This window comes from Haliaeetus albicilla, chromosome 4, assembly GCF_947461875.1.
Source record: "Haliaeetus albicilla chromosome 4, bHalAlb1.1, whole genome shotgun sequence".
NCBI classification, from domain to species: domain Eukaryota; kingdom Metazoa; phylum Chordata; class Aves; order Accipitriformes; family Accipitridae; genus Haliaeetus; species Haliaeetus albicilla.
In genome coordinates this window covers 26,565,235-26,590,473 of record NC_091486.1, presented here as the reverse complement: position 1 = coordinate 26,590,473, position 25,239 = coordinate 26,565,235, and the positions used below count along the sequence as shown (strand labels likewise).

The 25,239-nt window shown below is 42.8% G+C and overlaps 1 protein-coding gene across 5 annotated transcripts in view; it reads left to right on the top strand.

The window, feature by feature from the left end:
- Positions 1 to 25,239, top strand: part of PDE11A (phosphodiesterase 11A) — a 151,850-nt gene that overhangs the window by 1,302 nt on the left and 125,309 nt on the right. For 4 of the 5 annotated variants that reach the window (XM_069781538.1, XM_069781537.1, XM_069781536.1 and 1 more), the window contains exons 1-2: positions 4,959 to 6,168; positions 23,228 to 23,386. In XM_069781538.1, coding sequence (XP_069637639.1) covers positions 5,368 to 6,168; positions 23,228 to 23,386 — 960 coding nt within the window. In that variant the 5' untranslated portion in view covers positions 4,959 to 5,367. Of the gene's footprint in view, positions 1 to 4,958; positions 6,169 to 23,227; positions 23,387 to 25,239 lie in introns of those variants that run through there. The other variant, XM_069781540.1, reaches the window with a different exon arrangement.

The window sequence follows — 25,239 nt, the reverse complement described above, 5'->3', positions numbered from 1 at the left end:
AAGATACTTACATAGTTTAAAAGTAGTAAGTAGTTGTGCGTAAAATGGTGCAAAGAACTGTAACTCTCCATGATGCATCCTTTTGGATTTATATTTGACTTACTAAAGTGACACAAAGACAATGTATACCTTGTGCATTTTATATTCTATATCATTTATGCTCACATTCCTCTTGGATTCTAGGCACATGTTCAGGAGCATCACACGTTTGATTTGAGATTGTTGATATTTTCATAAATATATTACATTGGGCCAGCCTTGTATTTTACAATGATTTTGTTTTTCAGGAGTTGACTGGAGAGAGAATACACTGATGGAGTATTTGGGGAACCCTAAGAAATAAATTCCTGGTACAAAAGTGATTTTTGCTGGAATTAAAAAGCAGAATGAAAGGGCTGATCTTATTGCATACTTCAAAAAAGCAACTTCATGAAACATTGCTGCAGCAGCTGTAATGTCAGTGAAAAATGTTTTGAATTTTGACTAGCTCTTATGTCAAGTTTTAGTATTTTGATGTTAATTATTAATTAGGGACTGGCCTTAGCAAAATCAAATAAGGATATGTTTTAAGATGTGATGTCCTAATAAACAACACTGGGAGGTGAGCATTATTTATATTGTCTTATATATTTCATAGACCTTTGTGGAGTGTACTAGAGAAATACTGTTCCTTTCTACAATGAGATCTGAGAGCCCAATTTTGCAACTAGTTATTCAAACACCCACTGTAACTATTATTCAGTTGTGGCTATGTAAATAAGAAAGTGCCTGTAAGTATTAGGACTGACAACTAAATGAAGTTTTTCTTTTGGAAAAAACATCCTCAGCATTGTCATCTGTGAAGGTAAGTACCATACACAGTAGATAACAAAACGTAACCTTACATTAAAAGAACACTATATAAGGATGATGGAAGCAGAATCTCAAGAATATCAGATATTTTCAGGGGACAAGTAACCTTTCAGTAGTGATGTTGACCTAAAAGAATCTTGAGGAGATACCCGAATACCCATGACCTTTTTGGTTTAAAAATATAACCCCACTCAGTTTATTATTAGTGTTCCTTTGTATTAAAAAACCATAATCATCTACCGGTCATTTTTCAGAGTTGTGGATTTTTTTCTCCATTTGAGGCTAATATATTAAGGTATCCTTATCCTCTAACATGTAGAATGAATGAGGGCTAACTAGCTCAAGCGAATGATAGCAGTAGATACTTTCACCAACAGCAGAGGATTGATGAAGGTGATTAAAGTCCTCCTAAAACCTCCTCATGAATCTCTACCACTTAAATTGTGATTTACCATTTATTTCTCTGTTTACACAAATTTAATAGATTAAAAGATACTTCACTCAAGCACAGTTTCCTTATGTCTTCGTGGAAGGGAGCATTAGCACAAAACTAATTTGCTATGGTGTCTATTCCCAGGTACTCATTTTATCAGTATTGTTCCAATGCTTACCCACCAGGGGCTTTAACTGATTGTCTTACAGTGCTCCACGGAGCTGAACTGCTGTTTTTAAGTAAGGGTATAAGCAAGAGCCAGGGAAAAAGTTCTGTGACACAACTGGAGGAGTACCTGCTTTTTCTGCCTTTGTGCTGTAGCTATAAGAGACTTCCCCCTTTCAGTTTAATAGTCAGGACCTGTTCTGTTGACTGTTTAGACAATTAAAACATCCGCCTGAATAACAATTTTCTGGAGTGTTTTTCTCAATTGCATTTTGAAGAGTGCCATGCCACTGCCTTTCTTAATAGAGAAACACACTCTGCCTGAGAAATGCATTGACATTTCTCCTTGTGATTCTTTTAAGGCATCTCTCTATGTTCATACCCGAGGAGACCAGGTGAGACTGGCTACAGCCTGCGTTGCTGAGTTGGCATTGTGCATCCACACCGATAAAAGGTGCATCACACATAAGATGCATCAGATACAAGCTGCCTGTACCTCACTGCAGCACACCTGTAGAATTACGAAGGCAGCACAGTCCCATGGTGCTGACAAAATCCATTTGCCTTTTTGGCCCTCCCACGAAAGGCTGCAACTCATCTATCTCAGGCCCACACATGAAGCTGCAGCCCAGCGTATGGTGTACTTGGCTTACTCACCCTGCAAACAGAGGTGTAATTTGGTGTGTGCCACAACACAGACAGACTCAAGTTTTCTCCTAACATACACCGATGCACACCAGGCCAGGCTTCTGAGGCAGGTTTTACTGTGACAGCATGTTGAAAGCCTGTGCAAGTTACAGAATAGACAAACCACTGTGATCATTTTTGTTACATTTTATCTTTAAAAGAGAGGATTATAGTTTATACACAGATTTGGGGCTGCAGAGTTCTTTACAATTACGGTGTCACAGCAAATTGTTCACTATGTATTTTATGCAATGAAGACAACTGCATTTTTACTTCCTTCAGTCTTGACTCTGCTATTTGAGAGATTGTCAATGTGCAGATTCTTACCGTAATCAAAGCCCGTGCATAAAATCCCAGCAAATAAACTAAAGATGCCACAAGACCGTTTGAAGGAATGGTAAGAGAAGACCTCGTTTAAACCTAGGCTTACCGAGACACTAAATTGCTCTAAGTGTTTACATACAGTAACGGCTACACAGTGACCATTTTGTAGTAAACACTGGTGTCAGTGCTCAGACCAAACCTCACTGGAGTGAGATGGTAAACTATTCACGTAGAAGTATTTCACTTGTATGCAGATGCCCAAGGTCCTTGCTCGAGAGCTCGGGGTACGTGCTTGCCAGGCCTTCGGCGGCTCATGCGATTTCTCTGTGTAAGCGGAGTGTTTGTTGCCGGTGTTGCTAAAAACGCAAGGGCCACTGGAAAGGCCAAGCTGCCATCGGCGGCTTTGGGCAGGCACCGCAGCGGCAGCGCGGGCAGTAGCGCGCAGACGTGCCCTGACAGCCTGGACGTCCTGCGGAGCGAGGGTGGCACCTCGGCTCTGTCCTCCCGAGAGCGGGATGTGACAGTCCCGATGTGACAGTCGCTGGCGTAGGCGGAGGGGCTGTGCCTGCGGCCGCGTGTGAAATCCCTTGACTTCACAGCTCCGGCAGCGCGTCAGCAGCGCGCCGGGAGAAACGCTGGAAAGATCAGTGTTTCAGTCGCCCTTGCCCTTACCGCGAAACGCCTGCAATTCCACGTCCGAGCTACCTGTATGGAAAGAGCTCAGCTTCTTCAGAGGTGCGAGCAGCTCGGGGACGATCCCCGATAGCGTGTCCTCCGACGTCCCCGCTTTCCGCCCCCGTCGCCCAGCACGCCGCCCCCCCTCCCCCGCAGCCCACTCGCCGCTGGTTCTGCCGCCCCCCCCTCCCCCCGCCCCGGCAAGTCGGCGGCGGCAGCGGCACGGTGCGGTTGCCGGGAGCGGCCCCTTCGCCGCCGCCGCGCACCGCCACGGCAGACAGGGGCCAGGCCGCCTCCCTCCTCCGGCCCCCAAACGGCGGGGGCTGCTGGCGGGGGCGACACCGCCCCCCCCCCCGTTGCCCACGCGCCTGCGCACCCCCCTCCGCCCGCCCTATTCCCGAGTGGGTGCCGTCGGCGGCGCGGTTTCTCAACGCAGAGCCGTCCTGCGGCAGCCCCCCTGCGCGGCGGGGAGAGCCGGGAAAGCAGAATGAGACCCCACCGCGGGGCGGGGGGCGGGCACGGAGCCCTGCTGCCACGGCGGCCCGCGGCCGGCGGCAGGCAGGAAGCTGCTGCCCAGTCTGCAACAGCGCAGGCACCGAGACCGGGAGACGGAATCCTTTGTCTGTCGCTTCCTAAGCGGTCTCCGGGAGCCACAGCACCGGCACGCAGCCCCTCGTTAACCCCGACTGCTGCGGGAGACGCGGCAGCCCTTCGGGCACCCACGCGTAGCCCTCCCGGCCCGGCTGACACCCGCGCACCCGCCTGCACCATCGACACGCGTCCCCAAATCGCTCCCTCTCCTTGCAGGCTTACTGCCCGGACCCCCGCGCCGGGAGGGGCTGCTGCAGGGACGGGGTTCCCGGCAGGTCGGAATCTCCTCTGGTGGAAGATTTGCCCGTGTTTTCCCAGCCGCCCAAACTCCCATTCATGAATTTCTGAAGCCGCCTTCATTCAGTCTTTGGTGAGCGCATGAAAGACATTTTTCACGTGTTAAGATCCATGACTCCGTTTTTTCAGTCGCTTATGCGTAGGCATCGATTTAGCAATGAAACGTGCTCCACGTGCGCATAAAAATAATGCGGTCGGCTTCCGCCCGGCAGCCGGTGCTGCAGCAGCGGGCACCCCGGGGCCGAGCTGCCCGGGGCGCCCGGCCCCGAGGGAAAGCGGCTTTCGGGCAGCAAGCCCCGGGCCGCTTTGTGGGCGGCGGGCAGGAGCCGGCTCTCTGCGCCTCTTACACAGCGCCGGGCGCGAAACGCCGCACTGACGGTGCGCGCCGGGCAGAGCTGCACGGGAGAGGCTGCAGGCGTCTCAACTCGGGGATTCAAGAAACGGAATTCAGCGGGTCTTTCTGAAAGGGCTCCGGTTTTCCGCCTGTCTCCCGAAGTACTGAAGCGGCGCAAATAATGCTATAAATTAAACCTCCTTAACGGGAGCACTCGCGTTACCTCTCCCCCCCCCCGCTCCCGCAGACGGCGGGCGGGAGCCGCGGCCGGGTTTGCCCCTTCCCCGCACACGCATCACAGACAAAGGGGCCCTCCCCCTCCCCGCGATGTTCCTGACCGAGGCGCCCGCCAGCGCGGAGCTCCCTCCCTAGCGCAGCTCCCCACCGCTCGGGGCCCCCCCGCCGGGGGACCGTGCCCGCCTCGCCCCGCACGCCCGCCCTCACCCCCGCGGAGGCTGGCGCGGCGGCTGCCGCCAGGCGGGCGGCGGTGCCTCCCCCCGCCGCGGGGCTTGCCAGCCCTCCCTCCTCCCCGCCCGCCCGCTCGGCTCACGCGTCCTCCCCCCCGCCCTCCCCTCCCTCCTCAGTGGTCCGCCGGCTGGGTTACGCAGCAGCCGCCGCCAGCACTGACGGCACTTGGCAGAAGGGGCTTGCCCGAGCGCTCCCGGAGCATCTCCGGAGGCGCGGCGGCAGCGCCCGCCCGGCTCACCGGGGAGCCGGCCCAGAACCGGGGGCCGGGGCCAGTACCAGAGGAGGGCTGAGCGCCGGGGAGCGGAAGAAAACCTAGAATAATAGGAATAGTAATAAAGAGTGGTGGGCAGGTCGCGGGGGGGAGCAGGGGGCGAGGAGAAGGCGCGCCCCCGAGGAGGTGCCCGGGCAAGGGGCGGGAGCGGCCCCTCGCCGGGGCTGCCGGCAGCCCCCCGCGCCCCGGGGCGGCGGCAGCACGTGGCGGCGGCGGGGCATGGCCGCGGCGAGGGCTCCCGCGGCCTGAGCCGCCCCCGCCGCCGGCACCATGGCGGCCGCCGCCGGCCTCGACGTGGCGGCGGTGGAAAGTTTCCTAGAGAGGCACCCGGAGCTGGTGGAGAAGTGGCTGAAGAGGAAGAACTCGCCCCCTGAAGCGCCTGCCGCCCCCGCCGCCGGCCCGTCGGAGGAGCCGCGGAGCAGCGGCGGCCCCGGCGGCGGCTGGGGCAGCGCGGGCGGCCCCGGCGGCGGCCCCGGCCCCGGCGGCGGGGGGCTGCAGCGGCGAGCCTCCCAGAAGGAGCTGCGGAAGAGCTTCGCCCGCTCCAAGGCCATCCACGTCAACCTCACCTACGACGAGCATGTGCACGCCCGGGCGCAGGAGCCGCTGAGCAGCGTGCGGCGGCGGGCGCTGCTGCGGAAGGCCAGCTCCTTGCCCCCCACCACCGCGCACATCCTCAGCGCCCTCCTGGAGTCCCGCGTCAGCCTGCCCCAGTACCCCCCTACCGCCCTGGACTACAAGCGCTACCTCAAGGAGCACAACGAGCGCCAGTTCTTCCTGGAGCTGGTCAAGGACATCTCCAACGACCTGGACCTCACCAGCCTCAGCTACAAGATCCTCATCTTCGTCTGCCTCATGGTGGACGCCGACCGGGGCTCCCTCTTCCTCGTGGAGGGGGCCGCCGCCGGCAAGAAGAGCCTGGTCTCCAAGTTCTTCGACGTGCACGCCGGCACCCCGCTGCTGCCGTGCGGCTCCACCGAGAACAGCAACGAGGTGCAGGTGCCCTGGGGCAAGGGCATCATCGGCTACGTGGCGGAGCACGGAGAGACGGTCAACATCCCCGACGCCTACCAGGTAGGAGCCGGGCAGCCTCCCGCCGCTCCGCTGGCCCCGGCTCCCCCCTCCCCGGACGGCGGCGGCGGGCGCGCCTGTCGAGAAATCCCGCCGCCGCCCGGCCCTGCCTCCCCCCCGGGGTGTCCCTCCCCACCGCCCTGCCTCCCCTCCCCGGCTGTCCCTCCCCACCGCCCTGCCTCCCCCCCCCGGCTGTCCCTCCCCACCGCCCTGCCTCCCCCCCCCCGGCTGTCCCTGCCGAGGCGGCGGCGCTGCCACCGTCGGGGCGCCGGGGGTTGCGCGTAGCGGCCGCGGGTGTGCTCGGGGCAACTGTTGACGGGGCGGGGGAGGACTCCCGTGAAGGCGGGAGGGAAGGCCTCTCCTGGGGGGACGGCGGGGCTAAAGTGGCCGTAAAATCGGTACAGCAGCGCTTCTGGATGTCGCAGGAGCGGCAGGCAGCTTCATGCGTTTTCAAAACGTATTTTGGAATCGGCTGAAGAAAAGTTTAAAAAAAATGCTCGTGACAGTCCCAATGATGATAATATTCTTAAATCTCTGTCTCACTTAATGTTCCCCGCTTGCTCGCTGCTGAAATAATCTCATTGCTTTCAAAAGAGCATATATTTTTCACCTTTGCGTATGCCCACTCAGTCCACATGGCATGTGTTTTCAAACCTATTCCTAGGAGTGGTATAACCAGTCCTGTTATTCTCCTACAAGGACTTTCCCCACCTTTTACTTTTATAGAGGTTTCAGTGTGAATTGTGAAAACCTAGTCCCGGCTTCAAGGAAAAATTCCCTTTGACTTCAGGAAGGACAGATGTGCCTTCGCCTGCGTGTGTTAATGCCAAACAGTGCATTCAGTCTACTAGCTCAAAACGTACTTCTCCCTCTCTCAGTCCTAGGGGCTATTTCTAGTGTTTGTCAGTGTGAGACACTATCAGCACTTTGAGGTTCTTGAGAAAATTAAGAGCCACAGAGCGACAGATCTTCTAAATTGGGATCTTGGAAAGCTTTAGAAAGGTGGGAGATGTATGTCTTTAAGAGTTTTAGTAATAGCCATTGCCCAATGTCTAATTTTGGTCTACAGTAGTAACAAAAATAATAAACGTTAAAAAACTGATGATGCTTTATAGCAAACCATACAAGGAAGAAACTTGAAAAATAAGATTGCATTATTTTTGTTTGAAATACAGAAAAGCCAAGGTAAACGTATTTTGGGCTGAATATTTATTTATTTGTCAAGCAGTGAAAAATACTAAGCACCTCACAGATCCAGACTGATAGAGGTTCCCAACCCACAGAGTTCGAAGGGAATGGACAGAGCTTGGTAAAAACGCTGTAATATTCAGACTAAAATGATTGAGTGTTGGATCACCTTTGAAAAAAATCTAAGCTTGCTTTCTTCCTTTTTTTTCCTTTTCTCCATTATACACTTTCTCTTACCATCTGATTTTACTTTCACTAGTAAAACTGTACTCTTCCCAAAATATCTGCTATTGGGGGTCAAGCAGAAGATGTTCTCAATAATCTCAAGTGGCTAAACAGATAGAGGATATCTGAGTTTGGCTGGGAAAGAGCTCGATCTCTCCTTTTAACTCTGGATAGCTCCAGCCACCTTTTTTTTGGAGGTGAGAACTCCACTGGAAAGGCAGAGCGTTTTCTAGTCCTAGGGGACTGTATTATTTTTTCTTCAGTGTTTGTTCACTTTGTGTTCACTTCCCTGTGAAAAAGCCCAGCTACTTTAAACAGTTTATTGTCTCTTTCATTCTCAGAGAAAAGTGAAAAACAATCCGTCCAATTGCCATTCCTGGTACTATTTATATTGTACTTTTGTCTGGCTCCTATTCAAAATCAATTAAAATATTATAAATAATACAATTCATTGTACATTTAAGCCATAAGTACATTAGTTTCAGTAGAAGGGAAAGTTCTAAGCCAAGTTCATCCTCTAATTACATCAATTGCAACTTCCCTGCTTTCAGTGAAGTTACTTCTGATTAATGCAAAAGAAACTTTAGACCTTGCAACTTCAATGAAAGTTTTGCTTGTTAATAAAATGGGGAATCTGCTTTCTGTTATGTTTCTGAGTTAGTGCAGTTTATCTTCTCTTACCTGGCACGTATATATCCATTGTGCATCATTAAAAAGAGACCTTTCTAACTTAATATTATAAAGAGCCCTAGGGAAGCCTAGGTACATGTGCATAAAGAAATGACAGCTGTTCCATTTCAGATAATTGTAGGGCTCACAATACAGCACTTTAAAAATTAATAAATATGATTATATGATTTTTGTCAGCATTGCCACTGATGATGGAAGTGTTTAATCAACCATCAGGTAAAAAAAAGCACCTCCAGGAAACTTTGTCAGGCTGACAGATGGAGTTGGAGAAAAAGGGGTGACAGCACAGCACCATTTTGTCCACAGAAGAGAGTGTCTACATTGATGCTACCCATTTGGTAAGAAAAGGCCTTATATGAGGTCAGAGGAACACCTCTAGATTAAAGTTTTTTTGCTTGTTTTTTAAATTAACAAACTTGTTTAAAAAGAGGTAAAGGTACTTCAGATCATTGGTTAGCTAGTTTACAGTATTGGGAAATCTGTTTTATTATCATCCAACCATCTTTGTTTTCTCAGAGCCTGATCAAATACCAGTTGGAATTCCACCATCGAGTACAAACTGGGTTGCCTGCTTGTATCATCAGCTACTACTGACATTAATGGGACTTCAGTGCAATCAACAGTACATTTAAATCCTGTCATGTCTTGTGATGTGCTTCACGCATGCAGTCCCCTGTGCCCACACACAGGCTGATTAGTTTAGGAAATATTTGTAAATGACCTGCAGTGTCATTTCAGAAATGGTGTAAGATTTCAATTACACATTTCTTCTTCTAAAGAGAAAAAATACTAAAAAATGAAATCAAATAACAGGCTGGGGCTTTTTCCATGATCCAGGTGATTACCACTGTTGTTGAGTCTGACTTTCAAAACCTGCTCATGTAAACAATCTTCCTTAATTCAATAAGCATACTTAGATACAAGGTTTGGAATTAATATTATGTATTGAGGACTGTATAATAATCACTTATTTTAATACTAAACAATAACTATGTAACATTTGACAGTAATTTGATTTATGAAGTTCAGCAGTGACTGAACAAACTTTTTGGAGGCTCACGGCATCAGAGAATTTGACAAATACTTAGTTATGGAAAGGTTCAGATGAACGTTATATGACTGATTCAAAAGTTGCATAATTTCATTCATGGCATTAAAAGCTTTATTTATTACATCACAAAGTCATGTGATGAAAGTGAGTTTATAATTGTAACAGTCTGTAAAATATATGATCTGATCTGTAAGAGTTAGTACCACAGAGGATTTGAGAACAAGAAAGGAATTAGATACTTTCTTTGCATTTCGGAGCCAGTCTAAAACTCTTTCTCCTGGAAGTAATCCAGTTGACTTCTAAATCGAACTCCTAGTCAGTTTAAGTTTTAAAATAAAGCCTTAGGTCTTCCCCATGTTAATTTTGGGAAGCATTTCTGACTCCTCATTCTTACATAAATAATGCACTATTGTCTGGAGCACATGTGTTAGAAGAATTCGATCAAGCTGGGAAGGAAATTTGGGACCTAAATGTCTATTGAGGCTCCTTTTAACAGAGCATAGGTGTAGCTTTTGCAGTCATATATGAAGACTATTAAGCATATCGTAAGTACACAGGCAGAGAGGCCATTAAACCTATATCTGCTGTTCTTATGAGTTATTTAAAAATTTAAAGTTTTTTCCTATTTAAAGCTATGGATTTTTTCATGTCGTGCTTTCTTCTCACAGGTTTTCTATGATGTTTAGCTGAAATTACTGATTGTTTAAATTTTGTTCCATCTTTTAGGGCAGTATTTAAATAATAAAAAATTTAAATCACAAGTAATGTTTGGTTATTGTTATACCTTTAGCGGTGCAAAAGTTGGGAAATAGTTTAATAGCATCCCAAATCCTTATAACAAGTGAAAAAAAAAAATCTTACTCTTTAGAATAGTAAGCATACATCAGAAAGTGGTGAAAAACATGTTCTGTAATTTGCCAGGGTCAGCTGAACAAAGTTTCTGTACATCTTATGTTAAATTTGGAATTTAAAAAGTACCTTTAAAAGGCAGAAGAAAAAATGGCTTACCAGATGGATGTTTTAATAAAGTGGGGAGCAAAGAGAGGAGAAATATTTAACGGTTTTAGAAGTTGGAGAAAGTGCCATAAAAGATTATCAGAAATTATTTTTCAATATAGCTCAAGTCTTTAAAAAGAAAATTTAACCACATTACTGGAACTAAAATCAAGCAAAACGAGACAAATCGAGCTCTGTTCTGGACTCTCCTGTTTGAAGCTTAGGCCAAGTGTAATGCAGCTAATGCACACACCACCCTTTATAGTAAATTTTAAGCATCCTTGAACACCTAGGTACGGGCATCGATGTTGTCTTTTTCAGGCCCTCCAGGTGAGCTCTGAGCATTCGCTGTCTCCTGCTGTGCCTGGAGGGCATTACAAAGTTCCTGCTCACAACCGCAAACCTGGGGGTGCCCGTGTGTGGGGACAGGCTGTTGGCGTAGAAGGTCACGAACAGGCGGGAGCCACGTTTCATTACACAGGGTAGCTGTTTGTTATCATCAATATTAACAGCGCATCCCTTTCAATTTTGAAGAGCAGTTAAAGCATTAAAACCCTGGGTCCTAGGAGGTTCAGTTCTGCAAATGGGAAGCACTTAGGTGCTATTTTATTCAGCAGCACTTGAGCAGGCACCAACAACGGACGTATTCATTTCGGTGCTGACTCTTAACAAGGACAGAGGTTGCTCTTTAAAGAGCAGACGGCATGACACCTGGCAAGCAGAATAAATAATAGTTTTTAAAAATTCCATATAATACAAAAACATGAGTTAAAACAATTCTTGCAGTGCATTAAACATGACTAGGAAGTACCACAGGGAATGCGGAAGATAATTGCAACAGTAAAGAACTAAACTGCTCTAACGTGCTTTCCACAAAGGGGCACCCCAGCCCATCATGCAAAATTTAGAAAAACTTGGAAACTCTAAGTACAGGTCAGTAAATTGGGATGTTGTAATTATCCCTGAATCCGCAGCCCAGCGGAGGCAAACACATCCTGTGTGTCACAGCGGTGGTGGCCTGGGAGAGGGGTCTCCCCGCAGAAGGCAGCACTCTGCTGTGTCTCCACAGCAGAGAGCCCTCAGGGCAGCAGCTGAGGAGGTCTCCTCACACTCCATAAGTCTTCTTCTCAGGGAACAGTTTCTGACTGACATGTAAAATGTCCTAAGGCCTTCCTAGGTCACACCACCACCGCTCTCACCTTGGAGATGTCTGCTGGGGGCAGGAGCTTCTGGTAGATGCCAGGGCACATGTCCAAAGCCACCCAAGGGCTCAGTTTTGTGCCTCCGTGCTGCTGCTCAGGTGGATCGCCAGGACAGACGAGGCTGCACAACGCAGCATACGCCACTGGTGGCAGCCCTCAGGTATTGTGAGGAAACACACCTCCCTCTCCATGCTTGGGCGAGGTTACCTCACCAACCAGGCAGGTGGTGGCCTGTCCTCCAGGGTTGCCTAGCCCTTACTCCATGGGTACACACCACCTGTTTGCTGCCCCAGCTGTGCCTGCAGTGTCTGCCTCATCAGCTTGAAATGAGCAGTGGGTGAGCTGGTGGTGGCTGGGCGCAGGGTGCCCAGGTGGGGCTTGTTTGCCACAAGTCCTGGCACCTGGAGCAGCGGGGTGGCAAAGGTCTAGGTGGAAGGAGGCCGCCCGTGCTGAGGTGTAATGAGTTTTCTCTACTGCCTGCTGGGCCTGTTGGGTAATTATGAGCCATTTGGTGGGGCTCGCACACTTAAAATCAGTGCTGAAGGACGTTGTGCTGTCTTGTTTCAGTGCTGGTGTGAGGGGGTGTTTGCAGGGGTGCAGGCTCCCAGGTGACTAGAAGCATGGAGAACTTCAAGGCATTAACAGGTTAGTAGTTCTGTTGTGGTTTTTTTTTTATTAATAAAAAAATTAGCTGGTTTGCTTTCTCAGCTGCCCTACAGAGCAAGTACTCAGTAACCTGGTGCCTTTGGCCTCTCGGAAGCAGCAGCTGTAAGGCCTGGCTCCCCACCTCTCCCTCCTGCAGCAGGCCCCTGGGCTGTTGGTCGTGCAGACTTTGAGCAGGAAAAGCCTTTTGGAGATCTGGGGCAGTTTTCCCGCCTGCTGTAAGGCTATCTTTTGTGAAGCTGATGGACTTTTAACTGGTTTATTGCTCAGCCAGTCCATCTGTCTGAAGAAGACAGACGCTTTCAGGATTTTTTCCCTCAGATGCTTGTAAAACTTTCTTGTGGAACAGTCAGTGAAACTGGTGCCTCTGTGGCCTGTAACTTCTTTGTGAAAAGGAAATATATATTTGATTAGAGCAGGTCAGTGACTGTGAGAGAGAATTGCAGGATTAGGCCCTTCAAATTTTAGCTGAAATCTTGTTACAAGCACAAGACTGAGTAAAGCTCTAGTTTTGCTTGGTAAATGATTTGGCTGTTCTGTTTGATGGGTTTTCAGTTTTTCAAAACATATGGATATTTTGTTTTGGTTACTTACAGTTGTATGCTATTGTACAGTTTTTCTATAAAATAACAGTTAATAAGCATACATACATCATTATGCAAGTTAATTTGTTTTACTTTTCTAAAACAACCCTATTGACAAACTATGAAATACAAAGAACTTGAGCTAATGGCCCAGCAGAGTTGTGTGTTAAGAGGGTAACAGCAACTGTATGCAGTCTGAGCTTAATGTTTCTACAGTGCATGTTTAAAAATGTGTGGCTTAGTTAATAACACTACCGCTTTGTCACAATAAGATATTTCCAACCTGTTATTCAAGAATCTTATTATACTGTTTCTTTAACCCTTGAAGCCATGTGTTGCTCACCTGAGTAATCACCTGCAGGTGCTAGGCATAAACTCATACACAGACTTCTGTTGAAACACCTAGGAGTCTTGTTGGCCTCTTTGCTCAGAGGAGTGTCAGCTTTTTAAAGCCACTCTATGTGTGTATATATTTGATACAATAATCATAAATATTTACGAGATCAGCACTAGGACCCGGCTCAAAGCGAGGTTGGAATGAGATGGGAACATGGACATGGTTGTGGTTGGTTTCCAGTGGGGTGTCTGTCAGGTCCAGTACAGAAGGGTGCAGAGAGCCACTCTGATGGCGCATACAGTAGTGGGTGTGATCTCGGAATATTTAAAATCAGGAAAAATATTTTTAGTAAACATTTTTTTCTTTAATAATGATACAAGCAGAGCAGAAGTGCACAGCAGCTGCCATATGTAAGACCACAACTTGATTTACTGTTGTGCTATTGGTGATCTACCAGGAGTTTGTTTTGAAGGAAGAAACCCAAAACCTTAGGGATCTGGGTAATGTCCTACAGAGGAATATTTTCTGGTCCCTGCTGTTGATCAGCTCAGACTATGAAGCATGAAATGTAATTATGCTTATTAACTTGGCAGTCATGTCTGCAAACTTGCTCATGCTTCTAAAGTTATTTACTCCTGTGTAAGAAAGATTAACTATGCTATTTTTTCCCTTTGATTTTTCCCATTACTTTTGTGTAAGTAGACAACGTGCATTGTTACTTATGTCCATTGTCTAATAAATGAAACAGTCATCAGAAAAGGACATAAATGATATAATACACTGTCACCAATCAAACTAAGCAAAAAGCCCCAAACTACTGATTTTTTTAAAAAACAAAACTACAACTCCCCAAAACTTTAGTATTGCATCATTGCAAATGAACACCTTTTTTTGTTTTTTTTTCCAAGTAAGCTGCTTTTTTTTTTTTTTTTAGTTCAAATTATTTATGGACTGACTTAGTTTTAAATCCAGAAATTAAGAATTTTTGAGGGTCAGTGTTCCCTGCTTTTCTTTAAGAATTGTTTTGGGGTGAAGGAATAGGGTTGACCGAGTTATTTTGCACATTCTTATCCATTTTATTAATTTTATCTTATAAGAAATATTGCTGTCAATAGTCACAATATGACTGGACTTTGTGCTTATTTACTTGGGAGAATTAGGTCTGAGATGCTGGTAAATGGTACTAGTTTGTTCTCCTGCTGCCTTTGTCTCTGGGGCTTTAGGGATTTTGTAGGAGATGACAGGAATAGCTGCAGCAATCCTTACATGGAGTTCTCTTCAGAGATTGCTTTATTACTTGTTTTTTTGTGTGTGAGTTTCTTTTCTACAAGGTTTTCCCCATATCTACTGTAGTAGTTTATTACTTGGTTTCTGTTTCCTGTTTATGTACAATGTCGTTTACACCATATGTGGTTTTTAGAGAAGAGTATCTAGAACAGACTGGATGGCTTTATTTTTTATTTGTATTTAGCTTTTTAAATGTTATGCTTTGAATCTAGATAACTTGCTATCTTTTGGATTGCTCTTTTTGTTTTCTATAGAAGTTTATGTATTATACTCATAGGAAGCATGATTAAGAAATTGAATAGGTCTCTTCCAACTTCAATTTCTCCTTCTGTAAATGTAGAGGCTCCTGCAGGATGGCTTCATATAAAGTCAGTCAAAAGTACATGAAATCAAATTTGTCTATCCCATGCGGCTTGGTAGTATAATAATGCTTGGGTTGACAATACTATCAAACATACTACTCTTACTATCTGTTTTTGATACAACTTAGCTAACTCAATCAGTAATTTAAATACAGTATATGCAAAGATATTTTGCTGCAAGTTTCTCGTGTTTTTTTCTGGAGTCCTTCCAAAGGAAAAAGAACCAACTATGCGGTGAACTGTAAAATATACTAGGCCAGGCCTGTTAATTGAGCACCTCTTGCGTTCTGTGTGATCTGAAAAGCAGTATCTTCAAATAAAAAAAAATTAGAAATGGCTTTTCCTTGTAGCTGTCAGCTTTGGCCGAGTCACTTGGTCCATTTCACTAGACTAAACACTTTATCATTAGACTTTGGAGAACGAAAACATTGTCTTTGTCATGAAGATTTAATTCTTGGAAATGTATTCAGGCAGGTTTCATCCTCTGTTACAGTATTTGACTCCTAGCTAACTTGGTTTAGGATTATACTTTTTCTGTTCTAAATCATGCTGATAATACTCACATAAATTGTACTAGCTTTGATAAGGATATAAAAGGACATACTTTTTTCCAAGTTCAAAGAGCTATCCTATGTTTAAAAAAAAAAAAACAACAAACAAACCTGAAACTACAAAACCTGTACCTTTACTAACTATGTGTGAACCACTTAAAAATCAACACTGAAACCAGTTGGTAAAACTTTGCTTGGAAGTTAAAACTTTTTTCATTTCTAACATAACCTATTCTATTACTTCAAATGTCTTGGGAAAAGAAGAAATGTAGATTTAGGTAAGATAAAACAAGAACAAAATACTTGTTTTGACTGTTTCATGGGAGTTTCAGAGACCGTCTATGCATGCACTATTCTGTGGAATAGTGCATGTCTTTAGAATTTTTTTGAGAAGAGATTCTTTTTTTTAGTTGGAAATGTGTAGATTCTTTTAGTAAATGATAGAAATAGTGACTTTTTAATGAGGTTTTACCTCTTCTTCCTGGTCAGCATGGATTATTTTCTGTAGGCCTCCTCTATGTGTAGCTGTTCAGGTTTAATCTTTATCAATGATTGTTACTTAGTGACCTCAGATCCGTGGTCAGTTTGCTATTGATATCAAAGAAAAGAGGATTGGGCCCCAATGGATTTTTTTCTTGCGTGCCATGCAGCTGATTTGACTTTAAATCCTTGTCCAATATCTGTATACCTCTCATAGTCAGATTTACAGAGTAATTTTATGAATACAGAGGTCAATCTGGAGGACTTGACATACAGGAGATAGGCATTATTTGGTTAGGTCCTGATTCAAATTGCCTGAAACTTGAGGTACATCAAGATACTAATTATCTTATGGGATCAGATCTTGTAAGCATTGTCAATATTTTGAGTTTTCATCTAATGTGATGAAGGTAGGGGATCTAGAAAAGTGAATTTGAATATACCAGCTCACTGATAAGAATTCATGCTGCTCACAAATGCTGTTCCAGGTTCTAACATTTCTGATCCTTATGTTCCTGATTACTTTCACATCGCACTTTTAATGTTATCTTCACAGTTACAGGAACTAGAAATTTAATTTTTTTTTAAATGGGAGTTGAGATTCTGATAACATTATATGATTCCAGAACCCTAGGAAAAAACCTGTCTGTACCTTGTTCTGGTCTTGTATAGAAAAAAAGCATGACGGTGTTTGTCTGTTCTCATTTATTGACAAGCTTTAAATATGCCCCAAAAGAACTGGGACTGCTGTGTCACTGCACAGGCAGCTGAAATACCAGTACTTGGATTAATGAATCAGGCCTGCTCTCCTCTGTGTCTTTACTTGATTATTGTATCACATTTTACAGGGTAATATTTCCCTGAAGAAGAATTTACAGTCAGTAAATAACTTGAGACAAGGATAAGGTTTATCCTACAGAATAACTCTTCCTTGTTGGTAGTTCTGAAATTCTAGCTAAAAGTGCCTCAGTCTTCACATTTTGAATGTCTCTGGCATCTAGAAATCTCATTATATAGAACCAAAGCAGTAAAACCAACTATGCTTGGGTTTAGTAATGTTTTAAACAGTCAGTGGAAGACTTTACTTGTAATTCTTGAGTGTTCTTGCATGAAAGTACTGTGAGTACAATTATGGTGAAGTCTCTCTCTCAAAAGTATACCTATTGTATCTTGGTCTGTCCCTAGTTTCTGAATGTAAGTCTTGATTGTAAGAGAAACTTAAAACCAAGTGCTGCATTGGTATCATCAACATTGATACTCCTTACTACCTGGGAGCACGGTGCAGATGAGGACACTGTTGTGCTGCAGGATGTTCTAACGTGAGATAATACAGTTTGTATCTCAATGTTTGCAGTCTGACAAAGGGCTTCTCTCTGATTTAACAGCTTTGTTATCAGCTGTTAAACAGGCCTCCTTGCTCAAGGTTACTAACCTGTGCAGAGAGGTAGACGTAAATTTTGTACAAGCTTCTCAGCCATCACAGCTCACACATGGGCATTGAGGTTTTTATTAATGCTGTTAAATCCAGTAAAACCTCTCTGTTAGAACCTGCCACATACTTATTGTCATAATAGGATGTAATGAAAGAAGAGGGGTATGGGGATAAAAGAGGTTTGGGACATAATGCAAGTCACCCAGTCATTCAGTTTTCTTATGTGTATATTGCATGGTTCAACAATACTAATGTTGTCAGGAACAGTATTTTGTTCTCTTATGTATCTTTCCTCATCACTTTCCCAAATGCCACCAAAATAAAGTTCCTGCCTGCTTTTCCACAAACAGTTAGGGGTAGAGTTCCACTTCACATCTTGATGACTTTCAATTTTTACCAAGTTCTTGTTGAGGTTTTCCTCAAAAATGCCTCTTTTTTCCAATTAAATGTATTAACTTCCCTATACTGTGCTTACTGTACCTTTTAGTCTCTGCTCCAGAGATGTAATACCCTTCTGCAAAAGGTAGTTCAGTTCTCTAGCATAAGTGGGTAATCTGATATCAGATGGCAGGAAAAACAAAGCATGTTGTTGCATCTCTGTTGAACGGCATGCTTCTGGGTCTTAACTGTCTGATTGCTCCAGGATCCCTGTGCTTTCTTTCTCCTAGTGTAGCAGTCCCAGAAAGAGATATGAACTGGAAACTTCCAAAATCTGCTTGAAAGAAGTGATTATAGCAGCAATGAGTTGTACTTTAAAAAACACTTTCCATATTGCTAATCCCTCCTGTGGCTCTGGTTCTCCATAGTGTCCATTAAGGAACACAGGATTGATAGCTCATCATTAAATCTGTTCCAAACACTGGCAGCTGTCCTGTATATATCCAATTCAGACAGGTTCACAAGCCCCTGTCCTGTGTGCTGCCACACACTGCAGGTCCAACAGCTCTTTGTGTATTAATCTTGAGGCCTGTTGAAAAGGCAAAGACTACATATGCCACAAGAATGTAAATTACAATGAGATTAAAATACCCACCACAGTGAACCTTGCTACTTAAACAAAAGAAACTTTCAGATAAACATGAATGCATCTTCCCAATTTTTATCCCAGACCTCTGTTTTGTCTTACAACAATGTACTTCTCTTAATTGAGCGTATTCAGATAAATGAATTGCAACTTGCTTTTGCTCTGTCTGACAGCTGTCCTTTTTCAGTAGAACTCTGCCTTGAAGGCTTGCTACTTTTATAAGGCCCACAGGATGTAAATCAACAACAATATTACTAGTCAAGGCATGCTATTTCAGTGTTTCCCCATGTACTTCGTTTTGCTTTGAACAAAAGTAGTAGAGCAGGGACTGTCTCTTCAGTAACACAAAAGATTTATCAATATTTCAGCAACAGTAGCTATTTCTAAACAGTAGTTCAGATGTTACCAAGATGTAGTTGAAGAAATAGTCTAATTTATTCACTGGTGGAGCCTACTGTGTGATAATTGCACTGCATCTTACTTTTTTCTGTTGTAGAAGAACCATCCCTTTCTAGGCAGGATTCTCCACAATGTAGAACAGTTCAGCTTCTATTGAAGCTGATATAAAAGTATTTAGAAGCATGTGGAAAGATCACAGGATCAGACAGGTCTGGGTCTGTGATGCCATTATTAAAAACCATTCATCATGGGGGTTTTTGTTCTCCTAAGGAAGTTGGGCACAAATAATTCAAGGGAATCTCATCAAAGCCCTATCAAAAACTGCGTATTAGTAATCTGGTCTTTATGGAAGCAAGGACTGTTTAATATACTCCAGAGGCAGAAATAGGTCTAAGGAAGAAGAACAACTCCTAATGAAGTTATAGAATTAAAATGGTTCTTTTTTTTATTATACTATTTTCTTTGTTCTAAGAGCTTGATACTCTGTGGTAGAAGAGCTCTATAAACTCTATATGACTATCACGGTATTAATTTCTTGTGGTTGAAAGGTATGAAAAACTGCAACAAGTAATAAAATAGCCAAATGTATATGTTAATCATTATGATGAGTGAATGCAGAGCATTTCTAAATCATGTCTCTTGAGGTGACTAGATCAGTCTATTTCTATAGCTTCTGCAATTCGTCAACAGGGAACTAAAAATAGAAATAAAATTGCCAGGAAAAAAAAAATGTCAGTTTTTAGCATCAGTGAAGATCTAATGAATTATCTCGTCTTCATCACAATCAAATCTTAGATTAAGGACTGTATGGACTGTTTTCATCACCCAAGACAAATATAGACATTATTTCACAGCCAGTATTGTCTAAACTTTTGGAAACAAAACTTTTGCTTATTTTTGTGGAAGAGCTTATTTCCCTTCTGCTAGGGGAGTCAGAACTGGCTGTAACTACTGTCTGTAGCATAAAGGCTAACTTTACCCTGGAGGAACAGAGCTGCTGCCAGTAAATAGCAGTATTTCCTTTCCTGGCTGATAGAAGTGCTGTTGAAGACTATTCTCTACCAAGATGAACAAAGAAGCTGTTAGCACTACCTTTTCTGAACTTTGAGTCACTTTGTGATTTGCAGTTTGAGTTGTACTGTTCCAGAGAATGGATTTCCACACACTGCCATGTAAACAAATGACCCATATTTGGTTCAGTTCTCTTTAGGTTTTTTGTCAATCTATATTGAAAGTAATTTTTCTGTTAAGACTTGAGTTTTGCTCTCAGCTGTTTGCTTACTACAAATGTTAATGTATTTAAGGAAAACTTAAGACTGTTTAATGATCAAAAATGATATAAGCTCCTCTTACTATTCTGGCAAGCATAGAAAGTTGTATGAAAAGATATTTAATACACTTCTGTTTGTATATACAGTAATCTTTCTCCAGATGTAACTAGCGGTGTGTATCTTGCAGAGGAAGGTTAAAGAAACTGCAAATCGAAACAATATACTCCTTGAGTCATGTCTTGAGCTAAGCTATATGCTGAGAAATATACTGGCATGTGGAGGAGCTTTTTTTTTTTAAAATAGGGCCATTCCTGTACTTAATTTTCCAAGAGGAGCTGCGGTTTTATTGTATTTCTTTGATAAAGCATTTGTACCCCATTGGAATACTAGCAGCATAACCAGTCTGATGTACTAAATTTTAAAGTGCAGCAGATGGAAGTGGGGCCAAAAAGAGTCTTTATCTACTTGACAGAGAAACCGTGAGTGTCTACAGAATAAGGATGTGAAGTGGCAGCATGGTCTAGCATAAGTGTGTATGTATGATCACATTACTAACACTAGATACCAGTCTTTGCTGGGTGTCATTCAGTAGAAGAGTTCTATAAAGCGATGGCACTATTTTTTAAATGGTGATCAAATTTAACTTGATCTCAAGATGTAATATTGTCACCCTATGTGTATTTTTTCACTACTAATTAGGTTTTTGAAGATGGTCGTTTACCATCTTTTACAATATATTGCATTCTGAAATTCCTACAAGTATTAAAGCTCCTGGGTTTTCATGAAGACATGAGAAACTACTTCTAGTGCTTTAGTGTAACATGTGTTATGGCAGTTGCCTCTAAACCAGGTTTCAAATCTGAAGAAGAACTGTCTAAGTGCAACTTAAGTAAATTTTTTTTAATGCATTGGGAATAGCAGTACTACTACTAAGACTTTAGTACCTGAATAGTTTGGGGGATAAAAATATACTCTATGTGCAGCACTGTGACCCCACATACAATAGGAATGACAAAAAGAAGTATGAAGCAATTCTAGTTTTAATAAAAGATTTGGATTTTGTGTTGAAAAATGAAGTTGTCTTTGAGTGTGATGCAAGTATTTATTTCTTATGTACATCCCTAAATAAGTATGTGTAACCTTAAGCACATCCATTACCTTAGAAAGAATTTAAAATAACAAAATACTTGCTGCAGTTACTAATAACAAGATGCTCTTTGAAGTATCTTTACTCTTCAACATATGTTATAAACATTTTTATTATTTGGTTGCAAGAGATTGATTTCTGTCATTCTATTGTAAGATGGGTCTTATGCTCACATTGTCTTCTGTTTTGTTTTTTTTTTTTTGAGAAAGTGCATGCTTTGTGATCAATAGGATTACACTGCAAGCTTATTCAATCATGATTTAGAGATTTTAGGTAAGGATTAATTTAAACAGATAAAAGTCTATACAGTTAATTATGCATTAACACTTCAAAAAACCTAAATGCAAGTGGGTACAAAAGCATATGAAATCATGCCTAAAAAATTTTATGTAACAACAATAAAAAAACTTGCTGATAATATTAGATACAATTCTTGGCCAGCAAAATTTGAAAATAGACAAAACTACAAGAAATTATACTTGCAAAATTCTTGAATAAATGATTGCTATTTGACATGTAAAGCATAAGGGTAAACATTTATTGTGGGGATTCAGTTGCACTGTTAACACTAATGAGTTGTGTTGTTAAATTTGCCCCTTAGAGTGCTACAGATTAATGAAAAAATACTCTAGTTGATGTATACTATATTTCAGGAACTTTCAGACTACCCAGATATTTGCCCATACATTTTCAGCCTGCTCCAGGATGATTTAGTTGGATGTTAGTATTGTGAGGCACTCTCCATAAAGTCTTTTATTGTTTCATAGTTTACGTAGTGTGAGTATAGCAGCTTGACAAACACAAATTTAAAGTGTCACAACTTTTATATAGCATTTCCATCTGAAATTGATTCTTCCTGGTATTTCTCATGTACTAGTTACAAGGTGGTATAGCTTGTAACTTATGATGCACAAGAAAATTCAGAAGTGCTCATTTGGTGCAGATACCAGGCAGTGAAGAGTAAGTACAGATCAGTGGAGCAACTTGAATGTAAGCACACCTCAATCATTGATCAAATTGAGTTGGCATAAACTTCTGAAAAACAGATAAAGACTTAGGATGAATATAGTGTCATGCTGATATGCTCCTTATTTTACATTAAAGTTCTAATTCTGCAACTGTCCATGCTGTATATGGCTAATGGACACCCTTGCTCCACGCAGGGGTAAACATGGTGACTTCATAGCCAGGGATAGTCTAGAAATTGGTACATACTAGATCTGTGTGGCACATTCTCAATTAAGGTGGCACAGCACTCTTTGCAGCTTGTTATCCTTTCATACAAACCCCAACATTTGCGTGTTTCACACACACTATGAAAACATAAGTCTGGTGAACTGCGAACAGCTCTTTCATTAGTGTGCACCTTGGAGGAGCTATGGTGTGTGCACAGATGATCTGGGGCCCTCACCAGTGCCTGCAAGGGACGTGTAGTTACCCACAGCTTCGCTGTTAGGAAAGTTTATTGGCAGCAATATAGCGAGACAGTGACCAATTGGTATCTGTTAAGATTGAAGAAACTGAAAACTGCCTGTGAACATGTAGTGGGCAGGAACCATGTGACAGCTTTAGCCACTGATAGTTTCCTTATCTGTGTTGAAACCTGTCAAAGCCAGGGCAAGGTGGTCCTGACCATGTATGGCCAGTGCCAAGGCCTATGTTGCTGTCATGGAGCTGTGGAAGGACCCTCTACTTACAGTGGCCCCAGAGCCAATAAAGAAGACACAGTCATGGTGCTGAGCTCTGGATGTAAGGAGTTTGGGCCTTGACAAAGCACAAAGTGTGTTATGCAGTCTGTCTCATTTTTTTCCTCCTCTCTTATTTGTGTTCCTCATATGTTGAATTTGTCTTAATTTTCCATGTTTTCCTGGTAGCTGCTTTGGTAGTGATTGTTTAGGTAGGTCTTTCTTCTAACTGAGGTATAAATGTGGGACTTTAGTGAATACAGTTCTGTAATGGTAAACCTTGTACTGATCCTCTGAGAAAACTATTTTTCGTAGTATCATAACTGAGGAAAAGCAGCTAATAAAGAATGGGGTAATAACAGAGAAGCAACAACATAACACTACTGAAAATACTATATAAAGACATTGAGAAAATGAAGTGCTTTGCTGCCTGAAGAAAGCTTAGATCTATGACGTGCATGTTAATGCTTCCTTATTTTCTTTTGAAGGATCGCCGCTTTAATGATGAGATTGACAAACTGACTGGATACAAGACAAAGTCACTCTTGTGCATGCCCATAAGAAACAGTGATGGAGAGATTATTGGTGTTGCCCAAGCAATAAATAAGACTCCTGGAGGTGCCCCTTTTTCTGATGATGATGAAAAAGTAAGATTACCTTTACTTTTGTATTTTTTTTAATTTCTTTTGTAACTCAGTAGAATCTTTTAAAGATATTTAATCCAAATAAGTAAATGGCACAGCACTTGTGTTAATTATGGTTTTCTATAAGTGCTTAACATAAAATGTACATTTTTGTTGTTCTCAACATAAAACATGTATCTGTTCTGTAAATGTGGGAGATCTTGTGGCTGGAACTTCAACTTCATGGTCTCTAAATCTTATGTAGACTTTTCTCATGTAGATCTTAATAGGAAGACTTATTTATTTTTTAAAACTTACCTGTAAGAACAAGTTCAGGGAGGAAAACTATCAGAGACACTCTTAAGCTTGCTGACTTTAAAAATCACCACCTTCTCTTAGTGTTCTTCATGAGTTAAATAACTGTAGCATAGGCAAAGGAAATTTTATTTTAGAGGAGATTATGCATATACAACTTTATGCTACCGTAAAATATGGGAGACTTGCAAATACCCATCAAAGGACAAAGAAGGCAGGAAGAGGGCACTAGGTGTGTATATGAAGTGAAATGTGGAGAGTAAAGTGAGCTCAAAGGCAGAAGAATAGAGGGAGCTGCAAGGAGGGGACTTGAATTAAAGAAAACAGGGGAAAATAGGAATTGGTGCTGTTGAAGGCAGATGCATACAGCTGAGTGTGGAGGGAAAATGTGTGTGAAGCCAAAAGATGACTGGGGAAGAGAATGGTAGAGGGCAGCAAGCTGGGGAGTAACAGAACAGTAAATCTCTCTGCCCGGGAGAGAGAAACGGAGTCTCCTTCAAGCATGTAACAGGGAAATACACTTCTGTGTATTAAAATAGTATTAAATCTCATTTTTGTGGAAGTGTAGTTAGAGGCAGAATTTGCCCCTGAAAGCTCTTTATGTTGATTCAAAGGCAGTTAATGTTTCATGCAGAGCCACTGTTGGTGTATTACATACATGTTGACATGTCTGTGCTGTGACCAAAAGGGGTGTTAAGTAATGCCAATTGGAAGGGGAAAATTGTGTTGCATTGATTCATCTAAATAGATGGAGATAATTTTTAGAATCAAGATAGCTTGATGTGAATGAAATGCATCATAAAGCTAAACTAACAGTGGCTTATAAAGGCTGTGAAATATTGCATAAATCAAACTCCTCTTCCATAGAAACCATAGTAATTGTATTTGAGTACTACTAGAAGTTGCTATTACATTATTAACTTTACTTTTTATATATTTACAGCAATACATTTAGATCATTGTGCATAACCATTTCATAGTTTGAAACAATTGCTTTGTGGGAATAAGAATATGAATCTTTATATGAATTATGTCTGTTAACAGAACCATACTCTGGTTTTCTGTGCAGTGGGATTAATTCAAAATTGAATTACTTTTTGAAGTTTCAGTGTGTGAAGGAACCTTTTGCAGTCCAGGTAGGAAAATCTTTGCCAAGTGACATCTTAATAAGTGGGTACATTAAAGTTGAGAGTAAAAAGGAGTACTGATTATTTTTATACTTTGTGTTGGTTATCAGATATGTCTTTCAATAGAAACAATTATGAGCAAATATTTCTTTTTATTAGATTATTTAGCATAGCACAACTTTGCTTAGCAGCACCTACTTACACTTGAAGAGCCAGCTTGCTTGCTGTGTACCAGTGTTTGCTTTTGGTGCTTTTTCTAAATCTGTTTCAACATTATATTCTGATCTGATGTGCTCTTGAGCTACTTGTTAACTTCTTGTTAAGCTTCAGGCTTCAGAGTCTCATTAAGACCTAGCCATTTGGATCCAAGTTGAAAGACGAGACATGTTTGGATTATAATATTCTTTAAAGTACATTCAACAAATAAAAGGAGTG